At 39.1% G+C, this 18,193-nt stretch overlaps 2 protein-coding genes and 1 pseudogene across 2 annotated transcripts in view; 2 read left to right on the top strand and 1 right to left on the bottom strand.

The window, feature by feature from the left end:
* Positions 1 to 10,013, bottom strand: part of LOC139476990 (centriolin-like) — a 106,152-nt gene extending 96,139 nt beyond the window's left edge. Inside the window, exons 1-4 of the mRNA XM_071259542.1 lie at positions 9,925 to 10,013; positions 8,006 to 8,268; positions 7,096 to 7,220; positions 1,109 to 1,381 (exon numbers count right to left, since the gene is read on the bottom strand). Coding sequence (XP_071115643.1) covers positions 1,109 to 1,381; positions 7,096 to 7,220; positions 8,006 to 8,243 — 636 coding nt within the window. The 5' untranslated portion in view covers positions 8,244 to 8,268; positions 9,925 to 10,013. The remainder of the gene's footprint in view (positions 1 to 1,108; positions 1,382 to 7,095; positions 7,221 to 8,005; positions 8,269 to 9,924) is intronic.
* Positions 10,014 to 10,212: 199 nt separating this feature from the next.
* Positions 10,213 to 14,784, top strand: LOC139477001 (haloacid dehalogenase-like hydrolase domain-containing protein 3). The gene is made up of 2 exons (XM_071259560.1): positions 10,213 to 10,273; positions 11,769 to 14,784. Exon 2 carries the CDS (start codon positions 11,777 to 11,779, stop codon positions 12,539 to 12,541), a length of 765 nt encoding a protein of 254 aa, XP_071115661.1. The 5' UTR covers positions 10,213 to 10,273; positions 11,769 to 11,776; the 3' UTR covers positions 12,542 to 14,784.
* A 1,048-nt stretch (positions 14,785 to 15,832) lies between these two features.
* Positions 15,833 to 17,285, top strand: LOC139476952 (uncharacterized; annotated as a pseudogene).
* Positions 17,286 to 18,193: the final 908 nt, after the last annotated feature.

Here is an 18,193-nt window from a genome sequence, read left to right as displayed (position 1 = left end):
GTAATTCTTTTTAAAATAATGTTCAACGTAAACAAATGAAAATTAAAAAGAAATAGGTAAGTGGATTTTATTAATTCTTATATTTGCCGAAAAAATCGTTAGATTTGCGCTAAATTTGGACGTTATGAATGTTTTAGCTTACATTATTATTTATTTAAAACGAACTTTATTTAGTTGTTCATGAATTATTTAAATAATGAAATACACATAACTTTCATATTTATAAACAATAAGATTAATTAGACCTTTCAAATAGTGTATGGCCAAACATGTAGTAGCAAAGATGTTAATTTCAGCAGATAATTCATTGATAAATGTTGGTTTCATTTATCACACAACAGTCTCTGGGAACTTGGTGTCACAGCAGTAATCTTCTGGTTGGCTGGTGTTGAAAGAGTTAAACGTTGCCCATGCATTTGCAGCCAAAATAGCAGCGTTTTTCATGCATTTCCACTCATGACATGAATAAGCTGAGTGCAAGGGATATAATAAAATGTTCTTGAAAAATTGAGTTATTTTACTTTTATTACGACAGGATATTTTTTTTCATACCTACCTAACTTTTTAGGACAAAATTCAGGTAAAAAAATTGTGAGAGGCTTTTTTTTTTTTTTTTTAATTGGCCTGCCTCACTTTTGAAATGAGTTTGAAATCCGTAAACCAAGAAATAAAAAAAGTGTCGCCTAAAGTGTACATGAGAATGTAGAAGCTGATCCAGGTCGGCAACACTGCAGGTTATCATCCAAAACTGGCTCCCACAGGAGATATCGCCTGGGTGAGATCAAGCGATATCTACATTGAATGACCTAGATTGAAGTTGTGTAGAGCTTACCAATACAAGTTGGTTAGGACCTTGATTGAAGTTGCGTACAGCTTACCAATACAAGTTGGTTAGGACCTAGATTGAAGTTGAGTACAGCTTACCGACACAAGCTGGTTAGGACCTAGATTGAAGTTGTGTACAGCTTACCAATACAAGCTGGTTACGACCTAGATTGAAGTTGCGTACAGCTTACCGATACAAGCTGGTTAGAACCTAGATTGAAGTTGCGTAGGGCTTACCGATGCAAGCTGGTTAGGACCTAGACTGAAGTTGTGTAGGGCTTACCGATGCAAGCTGGTTATGACCTAGATTAAAGTTGCGTAGAGCTTTCAGTTTTTTGCCAATCCACGGCGGAATGTGCTCAATCTGATTCCAGCTGAGGTTGAGCGTCTGCAGAAAGACAAGGTTTTCGATGCCTTCTATCTTCACTATGGAATTATGGGAAAGATTGAGATCTCGTAGACGGAGCAGTTTGTCTAGTTTCTCCATCTTCTCGATCATGTTGTTGCTGAGGTTGAGAGTGTGCAGCTTCTTCAGCCTTTCCAGGTTTTCAATGTACTGGAACAGTGAAATACATTTAAGTCACAACAAAAACAGCTGCTTTCCATCTTGGGCAATTTACATGATTGACACGTCTGTTTTGGCAAATTTAAACTTCATTTCATCACAATTGATTATGTAAGATATTATCGATGACACAATTTTCATATAGATAATCGTTAATATTTCTTCCAGTTGACGATAATCTAACAATTACAGTACAGGCAATTGCTTACCACATCCTTGCAACAATCAACAAATACTAATAATCATGATAAATCCTTACACATACGTCCTCACTTCAGTAAGTTTAAGACCCCTTTGAACAGTATTTCAGTTATATCACAGCATGCTAGCTTAAGGTGGGAGGAAAGCCTGAAGTGATTGAACTCTTTGACCTATAGGTGCTGACAATCCAATGAACAGTGCCTTTTACTTAATCAGACAATATGGGATGCAAACCCATGATCTGGCATGACCAGCTGCGCTACCCTTGAGGAATGGAGGAATCAAGTACTTGCAGAAAAAGATGAGGCGAAATGGGGTTTTACGTTGCATCAAACATTTTTGCATTATATAGCGACGTGCATGCACATGTGTGTGTGTGTGTGGCTGCATGTACTGCTTTTACAGCGCTAGCCCACTGAGATACAACGGCGCAGTTTAAAATGAATACCCCACTCAGAAACAGTTACTGACTCCCGAGACGACCAGTCCTTGTTTTAGCTGTTTAATGCCCAGCGACAGACAGTATAACAACAAGTACCATCTTTTAACGTCTTGTGGTATGATGCGGCCGGGGATCGAACCCCCGACCTTCCACTCTCACGGCGTTTGCTCTACCACTAGACCATGGAGAGGGTCTGCAAAAAAAGGGCTTAGCACCAAACGGCATCCATTAAGAACAGGAAGCCCTTCCTTTGCCATCGTAAAGAAGTGGTCAGTTGATGCGTTGCAGTGACAGCCTTGAAAACGACCTCCATCCTGGAGTGAGTGAGTGCGTGTGTTGGGTTTAACACCCCTTTAATAGTAACATATCACGGTGTGTCAGCTTAATGTGGGAGGAAAGCCCGAATCGATGCAGGTCTCAGACGTTTATCACTTTGGTGAAACCCACGAGTACGGGTATGGTGCTGACAAACCTAGAAACATAATTGGGGCGAACCGGGATTTGAACCCACAATCATAGGTTTCTGGCATGCCCAAGGGATGCAACTGCACAGCGAATCACGGCGCCTTAGACAACTGGGCCACCCGTGCCCCCACCCCCATCCTTGAAGGCCTGTCACATCAGCAACACCAGAAATGATCCAACGAATACACAATATGGCGATGACTGGCTGATGAATGACCAAGCGTCATATTGCTAGTTCATTTCCCGGGAGTAGGTTCCATTATCAGAGAAACTTTGGCAATGAAGAAAACATCAGCTAATTGGGTTCCAAAGCTTCTAACATCTGATCAAAAACGCACCAGGCACATCACACTGCACATGTCTCATGACAATCAAGCTTTGTTTGTAGCTGATCCAGAAAGGTTCTTGCAGTTCTTTCTGACTATGGCCAAACCTGGGCTCATCACACCAATCTGCAAATACTTGATCACTGCACATTCTTAGAGGTAGTCCATTTACCACAGGTTACAGACCTTTGCTCAAGTTAGTGTGGATATACCTCTATGACTCAATGTCCACAACAGATTTCACTATTACTAAATTCCTTCAATGTGAGGCTTAGAACTTATCAATCAACCTCATAGTTTCAGCATAATCTCTTGGTGCTGAAGATTGTACAAAATGCCAGCTCTCTCAGCCTGAGCAGGTAGCACTAAAACTCTTTACTCAATTGAAGAATATCATTTCAGTATTACAAATAACTAATATTTTTCACTTCTATGTCACGAACTAATCCAAATCCCACTATCATTACAACGATTATAATCAGGGCTCACCAATACCATGACTTCGACTCTCATATATTTGAAAGCAAGCAATAATTTGTCAGAAAATCCACATATCAAAATAAAACTTTGTACTGTATCTCTTCTGTTAGTATGGAAGCTGTTCACTAAGTTTGAAAAAAATCTATACAGTAGTTTTCAAGTCATAGGTCGACCAATTGTTAAAGTAAAAAATTCTAAGTAAAAAAATAAAAAAATACCCACACATATTTTTTCAGAAAAAACAAATATTGAAATCAAACCTCACTATGCACCTCTCCTAACATGTCTAATGGCGCTTGAATTGTTCACCAAGTGTGAAAAGAATCTATGCAGTAGTTTTGAAGTTAAAGGTCGCACACAAAAATGTCCTTGGATGGACGGACAAAATTCCTTGGTGTAACCATAATAACGGTATATACCCCCACCCTTTTAGGTTGGTGTATAATATTGCAAAATGTATCATTTGAAAAGCTGGAATACAGCGCAGTCCTTAGTTAGTAAGTACACTGGTTATCTGGAACTCTGTCACACCATGATCTGTGAACTTTATCAACTGATAATAAAGTTGTGGGCACAAATAGCTGTCAGCCATCTTGCTTTCAGCCGCACAAATTGCGCAGTACACAGACATTAAAAGTTTTACTTGAAATTTATTGCTAAATATTTCCTTTATGAACCTCTAGTTCCAAAAGAGGTTGTTAAGAGCTCAAAATACAAAATCACAGGAGAATGATTCATCTGAACATAAGCTCTTGCCAAGTTTATGAGAATGTAAAATAACCCTGATGTCATGTACATGAGGAAATGCGAGACATGTGTTTTGCCACAGTCTCATGATCACCAGCAAAGAAATCAAAGAAGCGCTCCTGCAATAGATTCAGCTACATTTTCAATACTTTATTTAAAATAAGCTACATGTTCACAAATCAAGTATCATAGTACATGTCAGAGCGACCTTTCATTAACCAATGACAAGAGAGAGTTTCCACAGCCCCTGAAAAGTTTTCAAATTCTGAATTGAGAACTTCGCTAAAACATTTTTCAAAGCGTAGTCTGGGATGGAAGTAGCCATTTTGAAACTAGTGCAGTAAAACTTGAGAAAACTTCTTTCTGAGTGGCTAATGTACACTTCCTGTTTGTCATTTTATTGTTCGCTCAAAGTTCGCGCAAGGTCATTCTGACCTGCAATGGGTGAGTGAGTGAGTGAGTGAGTTTGATTTTTAGCTGCATTTAGCAATATTCCAGCAATATCACGGCGGGGGACACTACAAATGGGCTTCACACATTGTACCCATGTCGGGAATCTAACCCGGGTCTTCGGCGTAACAAGTGAACGCTTTAACCACTAGGCTACCCGACCGCCCTGACCTGTAATTGGATCACCTGAGATCTTTGTTCAATGATAGCGAGCTAGCACTAAGATCTGAATTTAAAAAGATTGCAATAGTCATTTCAATGCATAAAGAAGTCAGTAAGCTACAACGTTACCATACCTGTGAATTTCAGAAATAGGACAACAAAACTAAAAATCCCAATTTGGATCGTGTTTTTTTTTTTATTTGCCTGACCAGAGCACTATGTTTGGAAATCCCAGTTTAATCCTTAATACCAGAGATACAAATGACTGTGAACAGATACGCGATTGTTTGTTTGTTTGTTGTTTAACGCTGAACGTTTCAATATTCCAGCTATATGACGATGGTCTGTAAATAATCAAGTCTGTAACCGACAATCCAGTGATTGACATTATCAGCATCAATCCACGCAATGGGGATACGATGACATGCATTAACCAAGTCAGCGAGCCTGACCACCCAATCCCGTTAGTCGCCCCTTACGACAAGCATAGTCGCCCCTTACGACAAGCATAGTCGCCTTTTACGGCAAGTATGGGTTGCTGAAGACCTATTCTAACCTGGATCACCATTTCACATCATTTTTTTTAACATTTTCCCTTTCTATGTCAAGATTACTGTTAACATGGTTAAATGTTTTTCAAAAGTACATTAATACAAACATTATGAATGTATGTTACTATTTGTGTCTTTCACACAAGTTACCGTCTTCAACGTAATAAGCGCCCAGGGCGCTCTCAAAATTAGAAATAGGGGGCTCTGATTGGAATAGAATTTTGGTGAGAAAAAAATACAGAATTGAAAGATCGTAAATTTCGTGATTTATGGTGACAGCCTGATAAGAAACAAATGAAAAGTCTGTGCGTATTATACACGACAGATATATTTTCCAGGATTTAATTGCCCATAAGTAAGGGTGCATATAACACACGAGTGCATATTATACACGAATAAATAAGTGTTCATTGATCAATCGGAAGGGGTGCTAATTGGGATTGTTCACTAGCCAATATATCAGCAAATATTGCCGTGGGCGCTTATTAGAGCGGGGCGCTTATTACGTCGAATACGGTAATATTTTTTCGGTCGTATTTTCATCATAGACAACATTTTTAGTCCACTCATGGCAAAGAAATGGCAAATTTCTACTTGTCCTGACCTTAACATTGGGCAGTTTTGCAAGGACAACAGGACTCGTGCCAATTTCTAACGCTGGTTTTACAAGCTTGCTGTGGACCCATTCTACCCAAGAATCCCCACAAGGTTCAATCACAAAATAGTATCATTTGTCTGGTTGACTATTTCCAGTGTTCCCGGTTACCAGTTATTACCAGTTTGTAACCAGTAAATTTAGTCTTAGATCGGTAACTCATGTCCGCGTTAGAAATTGGCACTAGTCCTGTAGTCCTTACCGAACTGCCCAATAGTAAAGGTATCATAAGGACTAGTAGAAATTGGCCCTTTGTAAGTGTTTTGCTATATGTTATCATTATAAGGACTAGTGGACAAAAACAGTTAGTTTCTATCCCTGTATGTGACTGCCTGTCCCTGTGGACCGTCAAATATAGTACCTTATAAATCTTTGTTGTTGAACCAAACAACGGCTATGTTCATGTAAGTATATTTTTCTGACAAAGTCAGCTTGACTGTTACCATCAGGGTTTCCCCTGGTCTATTTTTAGTGCAAGGAAATAGCATTTAGCTTTATTTCGAGGTTAAAACTATATTTGTAGTGACTCAGTCTCAAAATATTTTTTAAAAAAATAAAAATTTGTGACTGAACATTGTGTGAATGATGTGTAGATCTAACTACAGAAAATGACATAATTGCATTGAACATGAAATTGAAGGCATTAAAACCAGGTAATATTCATACGTTTTTTATATTTGTTGAAAGTTGGGACTGGCTAAAACTAGAGGGGACTAGAAATTTTAGAGTTGCCTGTCCACCAGAACTGGCAGTTTCAAAAGCCAGTAGGAACACATATTTCTAGCATCATGTCAATCAAACTGGACTCAAATTAAAGCTACAGGGGTGAATGGGTCAAGGGTATTTGTCTGACTATAATGTACACATGATACACTCTTTGTTTTTTTGTTTTTTTGTTTGTTTGTTGTTTAATGCTGCACAGCAATATTCCAGCTATGTGACGGCTGTCTGTATATAATTATGTCTCGACCAGACAGTCCATTGATTGACATCATGAGCATTGATCTTCACAACAGCGAGCCTGACCACCTGATCATCTCTTACAGAAAGCACGGGTTGGTGAAGACCTATTCTAACCTGTATCTTCACGGGTCACATGACACACTGGATTATGGAGGATGCATGATATACTCCTCGCTACGTTTCAAGCTACGATGATTCCATTTTCAACAGCAATAGGTGCCCTACTTATTTAGCCAAGGATGGAGACAATAATCAGACCTTACCTTGATTTTCTTGCCTCCTTCCCGGCCTAATGTCAGGCTGAGAGTTGTTATCATGTCGAAGTTGTCCTCCTTCGCCATCTTCTTGATCATATCCTCAGTGATGTAACGAACACCAGGCTGAGATGCTGGAACATCAGAAATAAACATACAGTGCCCCACCACTGTATTTACTGAGAATTCCTACATCTTCAGCAACATCTGATACACATCATTGATGTCAGCCTATTGTTCTCCAGTCGGGTTAAATCTCATAAACAGGGATGCTATAATATCCCCGAGATTTTACATAATACCATTAGGATACAGCCCTGCTGATTAATCACATTGCTTTTAAGAATGTCTTTTGCAAGTTCCCGTATGCCAGTAAGAGATATTTTAAGCCCGTTTCCTAAGGTTCATGGTAAGTAATGTTGATAAATGTTGCATTAAGCTTCTTTTGTAAGGTTTATAAGTTGGACAAAACACTTACCCTCGTATTATTATGGGTTTTAAAACGCTCATCCTCAAAGGATAAAACTTGGGAGACTTCAGTCCCTCAGTTTTATCCTATGAATTAGGGTTTCAAATCTCATTAAAACCCTCTGACGCGGTTTATCCTACACATACTCCGCAAAAAAACACCCACACATATATTAAAAGTCTTTTTGTTTGTGAAAATTTGAGATACTTACCATTATCATGATTATGTGAGCTAAAAAAATTTCTGAATAAAATAAATACATTCTTCACGCTTAATATGAATATGATGGCCAACTGATCACCAAACAGAAGATGCTAATGGTAAATTAATTTTTAACTTGTTCCAAGTTTACTCACATATAAAAACATGGTAATGAACAAAAAATAATTGTCATCCTTTCATTTTTGAAGATCCTCAAAGATTGTGACATGACTTGGCAGAAAAACTTACTTGGTGTCCGAACTGGCGACAAGCCTTTCCTGAGATTGCTGCCCGGAGATACAGCCCTTCTGGTTGAAATCCCCTGACCTCCACTGACGCTGAGGTTAACCTGACAGGGGAGGTCCTCCGCTGACCGGGCAATGTTGCCCCGCCCCCTGGCTAGGTGGGACGAGGCCGTGGAAGGGCTGCCCTTGGATGTCTTTGGGACGGGCAGGTTGGACAAACCTCGCCCTGTGCTCCTCTTCATCCTGGAGTGTCCTGGTGAAACCTATCTGAAGCAGACAGAAAAAACTGAGTATCTGGCGTGAGTGAGTAAGCTGTGTTTAACACCACTTTGGATAGCAGTTTAGTTAGCCCTCGTGTGTGATAATTTTCATGAAAGGTTTGGTTTAAATCATGTTATTCTGAATGTTTTAAGCATAAACTCGTGATCTCTATTAAAAATATGGAACTTCGAGGATGCATAGTGCTAGGTTACGAGCTGTGACAAAGATTTCTTATGCATATATTCTGGCATTAAAGACATCTAGTCCGAGCCAAAAAATCAAGGCGACAAAAGCCAAGATGTCATTTCTGATCGAACGAAAATATGGAAATAATAACTTAGATGTCAGTTTGGCAACTTTTAGATATATTTTGGATGATTTTATTACTTTGTATAATGTATTTAAAGATTTGCTTGAAACATCTTTATTTTGCTGTTTGACATGCTCGATGAGAACACGTTTTCGAAGTGTGTCCTAGAATTTTATTCCCATAACATTGTGGGAAATAGTGATTAATTTTTTAATCTATTAAAAAAAAAAGATAAAATCCAATGGGAATACATATTTCAGATATTGCGAAATGTGATAGATTTAATAAATGAATGATATGACAGGTAGGTCAATAAAATTATAAAGTATTTTGACGTGATTATGCCGGTCAACCTTGCGGCGTCTGGTGACTCCATGGCTAGTGCACCGGTGACCACTGCACTTTGCGTTGACAAGCTTTGATAGTATTAGAGAAGGATTCAGAAAGAAATATCAGAGTGACTTCCCTTTGCTTTACACTCGCGGAGCAAATGAAATTTAAAAAATTGTTTGAACTTTTTATGCATTTTTTAAAGTGAAGATAATAAAATAAAAAAAGGAGTAATTTGTATTATTATTCTTCATCATTTGGACTTTGAAAGAGCGGCACATCCATAAACTAAGTAATAAAAAATATGTCGCCTTATGGGAAGAAATGACAGATAGTATACATGGTATAAGCTGTGACAGAACTGAATGTGAATCATCATGTTGTTGAATTTTTTCTTTGCGCATGAATTAGTCATGAGACACCACCCGCGTATCTATTATAAAGTTGTTTTTGAGCAAGGTGATTATATGGTTTGTTTTTTTAATATTTCTTCACAAGAGGTAGTTTTGTTCTTCATTTTGGCTAAATATTTCTCTCATTTGGCATGTTTCCTCTATTACCTACAGCATGAGAAGGTTGTTTTTGCCAAAACAATTGGTGCCATTTTGGCAAAAATGTTTATCTAGTCAGCATTCGTTGAAAGGTCAATCAAATAGTTGATATACTGATTTCAGAGTGTAAATTTAACGAAACAGGTTTAACAAGTTTGCCGACTGTTGAAACAAGCACCTGTCTGTCTGACAGCCGCACGCTGCATGGGAAATCAATCATAAATAATCAAACGTGATAAACATGTCTGTATACACTGCACGGTTAAATGACAAACTGAGTCATCTAGCATCAGGGATCATGCATAAGTACTCAAAAATGTTGAAACATGACTCTCTGAACATTTGTAAACTTTTCCCCTAAAACATTCGGCTCCGCGAAGTTGGTTTCTTGCCAGGTGTCCGAAGTGTTAATTTTTACTTTAAGCACGGGAGAAGGTGACTTTTAGTATCTTGTTTCAAACAATGTCTTACCTTTGTGTGCAAACTAAAACAATTTAATCCACCAGCAAAAATAAACGAAAATATAACATTTTCAAGTATCGAACGACGCCATGTTGTTTACCCGCCAGTTTCTGCGAGCCTGTGGCAACGACGAGATACAATGTACAATTAAAAATTATTCCCAGTTATTCTGTGAAACACTACAGTTCTCTTGAAAACTAAATAAATACACAGACATGAATCAAATGTTCAATATATTTAGTCCATGATTGTTAAATCTATTTCCACAAATTATTATCGAGACTTCCAGGAAGTGCGAAGTAATCCGGATGTAAACACAGGCACATGCACGGACACGACTTTATTGACATTTGTGAAGGTGACAGTAGATGTAAACATGAATCTTGAGCCGGTGTTTGGTTCGTGTGTCAATAACGATTCACTGAAGTGTAAACGTGATCACTTTGTTTGCACACTTAAATGAAAATATTAAATTGCGACCAGCACTGAAAATGTTGAACAAAAATTGCGATGTGTAGGCCTCAACATGAATATAGATCTATGATACATATATAATATTGCACATATCTGAAGATTTAGAACGATTTATGTGGTATTATATACTTCATTCGCTGCGAACAATACAACACAGCAATATGAGATTGCGAAGAATGATCTGACACCACCCATTCATCTTAATTTAATTACCATAAATGTTGCTTCCATTCACCTAATTGGTCAAGTTCTGAATTATCATGATTATTTATGATGCTGATATTTTTAAACCTCAATTGGAAAATACAAAGTTGTCCTTAAGATGAAACGGCCACGTTTGCAAAGACATGTTTAATTTAACCATGAATGGATGACTCGTACTCAAGAAAGCTTATCCATACACAGTGAAAATTACATGATTTTAAACATACTTCACTTTTGCTCTACCCCATAATTAAAAAGATTATAAAGGTTTTCTATTAAGACTTTGTTGTACTGCTACACAGTCCTGGTATCTGCTTGGTCTGAGGGCAAGCTGTCCAAACACCAAAGGTAACAGGTGACTCATTATAAATAGGAGATAAATTTTTGTTTAAAGTTTGTTTAAATCGTAATGTTTCATGTAAACTTATGACAGGCACTGAAAGCATGTAGCTTTGCAACTTTGTAATTTAACATGTGATGGCCACCCATAATGAAAACTGGGCAAGCCTTGCAAAGGTTTCTTTTACACCGCACGTCAAAATTACGACGTCATATCACTCATTGTGACGCAAAAGATATGATGCCACAGTCGTTTATAGAAAAGCACCAAATAGCAAATTCTCTGTTGTCCTCAAAACTTTCAATACATTCTCTTTGTAGATTTCTATAGTGTTTTCTGTACAAAATGTATTGCCACAAATCTTTGAATATTGTAGTAACTACAATTGACATAGATCTATACCATATTTGACATAATAAGCGCCCCACTCTAATAAGCGCCCACGGAGATATTTGCTAATATATTGGCAAATGAACAATCCCAGTTAGCAACCCTTCCGATTGATCAATGTACACAAGACTTAAATGTTTTCAAGTATAATACATATATGTGAATATCGAGTATATGTGAATACGAGTCGTCCAAATTTGTGTACGAGTTGGCCAAATAAAGTATTAATGCTAAAAACAACCAGTTACGAATCTGAAAGGAATTTTACGTACGGGTAAGTCATTTTCGGTGGGTAAAAATATCAGTGCTACAGATCGTCTAGCATCCCTTCATGTGAATAATATGTACATAGATGGTCTGATAGATTTATAAACACAACTTTTAAAGTATTTTTTTGAAATATTTGGATTACAATTTTATGACTGTCATCTTTGTTTCCATCCAGGCTAGACCATGTCTAGATTTCGTCTGGTGACCTTGGACGTCACCAACACGCTCCTGAAGATATCGGGGAGTCCAGGGCACCAGTATGCCGCAGTAGCCAGCATCTATGGAGTCAAGGCCAAGGTCAGCGACATTGACTCATCGTTCAGATACAGATATCAGCAGTACAGCGAGAAGTATCCAAACTTTGGTACAACGGTTGGAATGTCTTCTTATAAATGGTGGACTGATTTGGTCAAGGACTGTTTCAAATCAGTCGCAGATGCCAATGTTCATACTCAAGTACTGCCGCTAACCAATCAGGATGAGACATTGACCCAAATAGCCAATCACCTGTATCTCCACTTTTCAACAGCAAAAGCGTGGGAGATTGTACCAGAGGCGGAGAATCTTCTCCAAAGTCTGAAAGCCGACGGGGTCATTGTTGGTGCTATTTCGAACTTCGATGGACGACTGGAAAAAATATTGTCCTGTCTTGCATTAAGGCATTACTTTGATTTTGTTATTCCGTCAGCAAATGTTGGGTATGAGAAACCGGACAGACGTATTTTCGAACATGCTTTAGCACTGTCAAAGATTCCTGCGTCCGAATCGGTACATGTTGGCGACAGTTATGAGAAAGATTACCTAGGTGCTGTTAATGCTGGTATGTCTGGTTATCTTGTACATAAAGGAAATAAGCCTTTAAAGAATATAGATCCTAAGTTTGTAATACAAGAGCTGGGTGATCTACCTGAGTGCCTTCGTGTGCGTACTATGTCCACAGAATTATGATGTGGTTTTTTTTGTAAGGTTTTTGTTTTTGTGAGATGCAGTGGATTTGTGTCAGTAAATAATTGCTATCATGTCTTGTATCTTCCTGTTACGGGCAGTGGGGAGCCTAGTGGTTATAGCGTTCACTCGTCACGCCAAAGAGCTGGGTTCGATTCCCCACAAGGGTGCAATGTGGGAAGCTATTTATGGAGTTCCCTGCTGTGATATTGCTGATATCGCTAAAAGTAAAACAATACTCATTCTACCTGTCCCATCCTGTACCCCCCACATCAACTTGGAAAAAATAATCTGATCTTGCAGCGGTTGCCATTTTCCCAGAGAATGCTGCATGTGAACCGAAAATGGAGTTACTTTCCATTCCAAACAACGCATATTGCCTTCAAACTACTGGTTAACTATGGGCCATGGACAGCTTACTAAGGTACTCGGGTCAGGTGGTTACTGAGTAGGACCCAGGTACCCACAGGACCACCCGGACCCGTGGTCCGTCACGTGACATATAGTTTAATGACAAAATTATCAAGAACTCCTTGAAAACACAACAGCTTACGAATGTTCACATTTCTTTCGGTTCTTTTGATTCCTTCTGACTTATATATTTTTTTAATAAAGATAAAGCTCAGTTATGCATGACCAGATCATTTTATAGTGAGCCTAAATACTTTTTGCCAGGGCTCTGGTCCAACAATTCGCAATCGAATTACTCACTATTTGACATTTTGTACCAATCTCTTGAGACCTACAGTGGCTACAAGGGTAGGGTTGTGTAATAGGGGGTTAGGTACCCAGGTAGTAAATTTGGACTCGTCCCAGCCCTAGTTAACTAGGACAAGTTGAGTTGTGACCTGACAATGAATTCCAATTGACATGAATGAGGTCAGCCTACTGGCGCATACCATTGTGAACAAAGGGGTAGCAGGTGGTCCACAGCAAGTTGTTGGATATGCGTGTGTCTCGGTTAAGAATTCTGGTATCTAATTGTCACACTAGCCTCTTAATAGTCTTAGGAGCAACACATGTGTCTAATGGAGTGTAGTCAATTTCATCGCCATCTTCCAGAGGCAAAGGATTTAACTGACTTTAAAAGTCCAGTTTCCACCCTTGCCGAACTAGCCTGGTATTATAGAGTTACATTTTGGCTGGACTAACGAGTCCATGCATAGTCCAATCCAATTCGCTCACTGAAATCGAAATCCGGTTCGTAAACTGTCATGCAGATTTCTATCAACTGCAGGATTTGCAAAGCATGTGCACCGCCAACTCGTTGTCAACAGATATTATTCCAAATCTTTTCATGTTTTTAATCAAGGTGCTCACGTGATTTGATGCATTTCGCGATGTAAGACCTGTTTTATCACAATATAGATCTTGATTATCGATCAGATTGTCTTGACTGGGCGCCACCATTTTGTGTGAAGCAAACGCAAGTGATACAAGAGTTGGAATCTGATTGGTCCATAGGAGAGGCTTAGAAGGGACATAACTGGTAATAGCCACTGGTGGCGCTACGAACGAGCCCATTTAAAGTCAGTTAATTCTCTTGCCTCAGGAAGATGCACCATGACCTGCTCTGCTCAACATGTGTGCACCCTCTCTAACTGTAGCAAACCAAATACAGTCAAGTCTTGTTAATCCGACACTCGTTAATCCGACAATCAGCTTTATCTGACACTACTGATGGGAACAGATTAAATCAGTTTTATTTAGACCTGTTAATCTGACAATCTCGCTCTCCGACTCCGACACACCTAATTTGCAATGAATTACCGAAATCACTAATTAATCAGTCTCCTTAATCCGACACAGTGATCAGTGTACTCCATGGGCATCTGCCTGCGAGTACACAGCCCATGTTTTGATGCGAGACGAGTCGGCTGGTAGTTGCATATTACAACGGCTGCAGAGATAAACTTGCTTAACAATAAACAATTAATGAACAATTAGTGTTTGTATAGTTATCTATGGTGTAGTTGTCCGATTTTCGATCACGAACTTTGATACTGCTTAATATCGTTTATCCGGCAAACTAGTTAATCCGACATAATCATATGCAATGTCGGTTTAACGGGACTTGACTGTATGTTTGCCCAACTTCTGTGCAGGCCCTACTTGTGTTAAACACGATTTGTGATTTGGTTCAATTTATCCTGACTTCCTACCAGTGACATGTAGTGTTTACAAGTTACAACTTTACACAACTGTTTAATCAGAGCATTTTCTTTTTTTATTATATTTGTTATTAAAACTGATGCATTAGATTTCCTTTTTTGTCCAGATTTTTTAATATTTTAGGTTGGCAGATCCGAAAATCATGAAATTAAATAATTTTGCCTTATGTTTTGGCAGAGGCACTAGCAGAGTGAAAATCGTGCAAATCAGATAATTGAGGTAAAAAATATAATAGTCTTGGTTCTCGGGCACACAACGAAAATTTAATTATTAACCAATAAACAGTTGTGTAACCAAACAAACAGTTGTGTAACCAAACAAACAGTTGTGTACAATCAACCAGGGAAAGGGCCTCCTACATAAATGTATTTCTTGATGAGTAAAATACTGGAATACAGTATTTGACTACCGTTTGACTTGGAATAGGGTTTTTTTTGGAGTTTTTTTTTAAATAATGGGAATAAAAATGAAACGTGGAAAGCTCTATGATGACGCGGGCGGTGCCTGAGAACCAAGACTCTTATATTTTTTACCCCAAAAACAACATATGAGCGAGAACTTAACTGGTCGTGCATTTCATTCTGAACTATAGTCTGGAAACTAATTTAAGGTACCGACGTTTACTACAATATCTGAAAAACTATTGGACCTACTCCAGTCAAAGTTGTATGAGATACCCAAATTAGCCAATCACAACACAGAACACACTATCTATAGGTTTATAGACCCGTGAAGATTCCGGGGTAGAGTAGGTCTTCAGCAACCCATACTTGCCGTAAAAGGCGACTATGCTTGTCGTAAAAGGCGACAAACGGGATCGGGTGGTCAGGCTCGCTGACTTGGTTGATGCATGTCATCATATCCCAATCACGTGGAACGATGCTCATGATGTCAATCACTGGATTGTCTGGTTCAGACTCGATTATTTACAGACCGCCGTCATATAGCTGGAATATTGCTGAGTGCGGCGTTAAACAAGAAACCAACCAACCAACTATAGGTTTACAATAAACAGTCATACATAACTGGATATTACATTTAAAGACAATCGGTGCATGGATAAAAAATCTGTCTATTTAGCTATCATTATAGTTCATCAACAACCAGGCCTGTTCGTCACGGATGGAACGAGCCTTCAATGTAACAGCCATCTGCGTAGTGCTACCCCTGCGTCACAGGGCCATATGACACAGTTGAACCAATCATCTCAACTCGAAAGGTTGCACGGGAATCACACATGCACGAATACGGTGTTAGCATTAGATTCCATGATGTCTCAGCGCAAGCATCTTTCCGCTGATGCGAAAGGTTTCGTTGTTAAAATATTTGAATACTTTAAGGCTAAAAGTGAAAGACGTTCGCCCTTCTTTGACATTTCAAAGTACATTCATGCGTTACAACCTCTCTCACAAACCGTAGTTAAATTTTTGAACTCTCATAAAAACACTTAAAAACACATGCTCCCCTGCACAACCCTTAGGGGGCATGTCAAAACAGGATAGGAAATTAAAGTTAAATTCCTTTGATAAGAAAGTTGTCAGGAACGTGATTCGGCGGTTAACACGAGAAAATGAACTTATTTGAAAACGAAAACTAAAACAAATTCTCCTTACAGACCATGACTTTATTTCCCAAAGGACCATTTGTAAACTCCTTTCCAAATTTGGATATCAGTACAAAAAGACGAAAGGGTCGAAACTAGCATTGTGTGAACGACCAGATATCATTCGTTTGCGTATCAATTATTTGCGCACTATTAAAAAGAAACGAGAAGAAGGCTATGAGCCTGTCTATTTGGACGAAACCTGTGTTAACGCCTGCCACACAGCGGCTTACCAATGGTCTCACGCAGATACCAGAGAGCCGCAGCGCAAGATTCCCCTGGTAAAGGGGAGCGCCTGATTGTCCTCCATGCAGGCTCCCACAGTGGTTTTCTCCCTGGGTGTGATCTAGTGTTCAGATCCAGATCTACAGATGGCAGAGACTACCATGCCGAGATGAATAGTCAGGTTTTCACTGCGTATGTTGAGGAGCAGCTCCTCTTAGCACTGCCTGATCAATCCTTGTTGGTTATGGACAATGCTCCCTATCACAGTTGTCGAGATCCTATTAACCGTTGTCCAACCTCAAATTCCACCAAAGGTGAGATATGTCAGTGGTTGGACAACAACCGCATTGCTCGGCCCACGAAAGCCCCAAAAAAACTGACTACTACCAACTGGTTCTTGAGAACAAACCCCCGCCCTCTTATTTGATTGACAACATGTTGAGAGAACACAGTCACGAAGTGCTTAGACTTCCTCCTTACCATTGTGACTTGAATCCCATCGAACTAATCTGAGGTGATTTGAAAAATATGGTCGCACGGCAAAATAAGACCTTCAAGCTTGCCGACGTCGAAATTACAGATGCACGTTGGGCAAACTGTGTCCAACATGAAATCAAAGTTGAGGAAGAGTATTGGAAACAAGACTGTATCCGACCAGATACTGTCCAGCCTGTAACAGTTGTTGTTCATTTAGGTGACAGCACAGACTCCGAATCTGACGAGGGCATTTCGTGGGACCAAGAATAGTTCAATACATATACCATGGGCGGATACAGCTTTTTTTTAAAAGGGGGGGTGCACAATTAAGATCTATTTATTGTCTTTGGTGGTAATTTATACAGAAATAAAGATTTTTTCGAAATAAAAAAGGGAGGGGGGGGGGGGGGGGGTATAAATGGTCCATTTGGAAATATCTAAGTCATGGTCTGTAAGGAGAATTTGTTTTAGTTTGTGTTTGTGTGTGATGTGATTGGCTAATTTGGGTATCTCATACCAACTTTGACTGGAGTAGGTCCAATGGTTTTTCAGATATTGTAGTAAACGTCGGTACCTTAAATTAGTTTCCAGACTATAGTTCAGAATGAAATGAAATGCACGACCAGTTAAGTTCTCGCTCATATGTTGTTTTTGGGGAGAGGGGTAATAAAAAGAGGCGAGTGGAAAAGCCAGGCTGGAATGATAGCCTACGTGTGTTTTGGCATTCAGTGTGTGAGGTGGAAAGAGTGAGTATGGTTTTACGCCGCTTTTAGCAATATTCCAGCAATATCAGGGCGGGGGACACCACAAATGGGCTTCACACATTGTACCCATGGCGGGAATCGAACCCGGGTCTTCAGCGTGACGAGCGAACGCTTTAACCACTAGGCTACCCGACCGCCCCAGGTGGAAAGAGAGTGGTGTAAATGTAAGCATGGGCCCGACAGAGTGAATCTTAAACTTAGCTATTTTTCTACTTTAATTATTCGAGTAAATATCCGATATTTAGATTTCTAAACACACAGTAAATATTTATATAACGCCGTGAATTGTGATTTGGCAATATTTACAATGTACCTAATTTTCAGAAGTCACTTTCAGTAATTTTGAATTGCCTAAAATGACAGTAAATGATAAACAGAAGGGGGAATTCAAAACTGTGAAGTGTATTAATCTGC

Source organism: Haliotis cracherodii, unplaced genomic scaffold, assembly GCF_022045235.1.
Source record: "Haliotis cracherodii isolate W230 unplaced genomic scaffold, xgHalCrac1.p SCAF_30, whole genome shotgun sequence".
In the NCBI taxonomy this organism is placed as follows: Eukaryota; Metazoa; Mollusca; class Gastropoda; order Lepetellida; family Haliotidae; genus Haliotis; species Haliotis cracherodii.
This window is presented reverse-complemented; position numbering and strand designations above follow the sequence as displayed.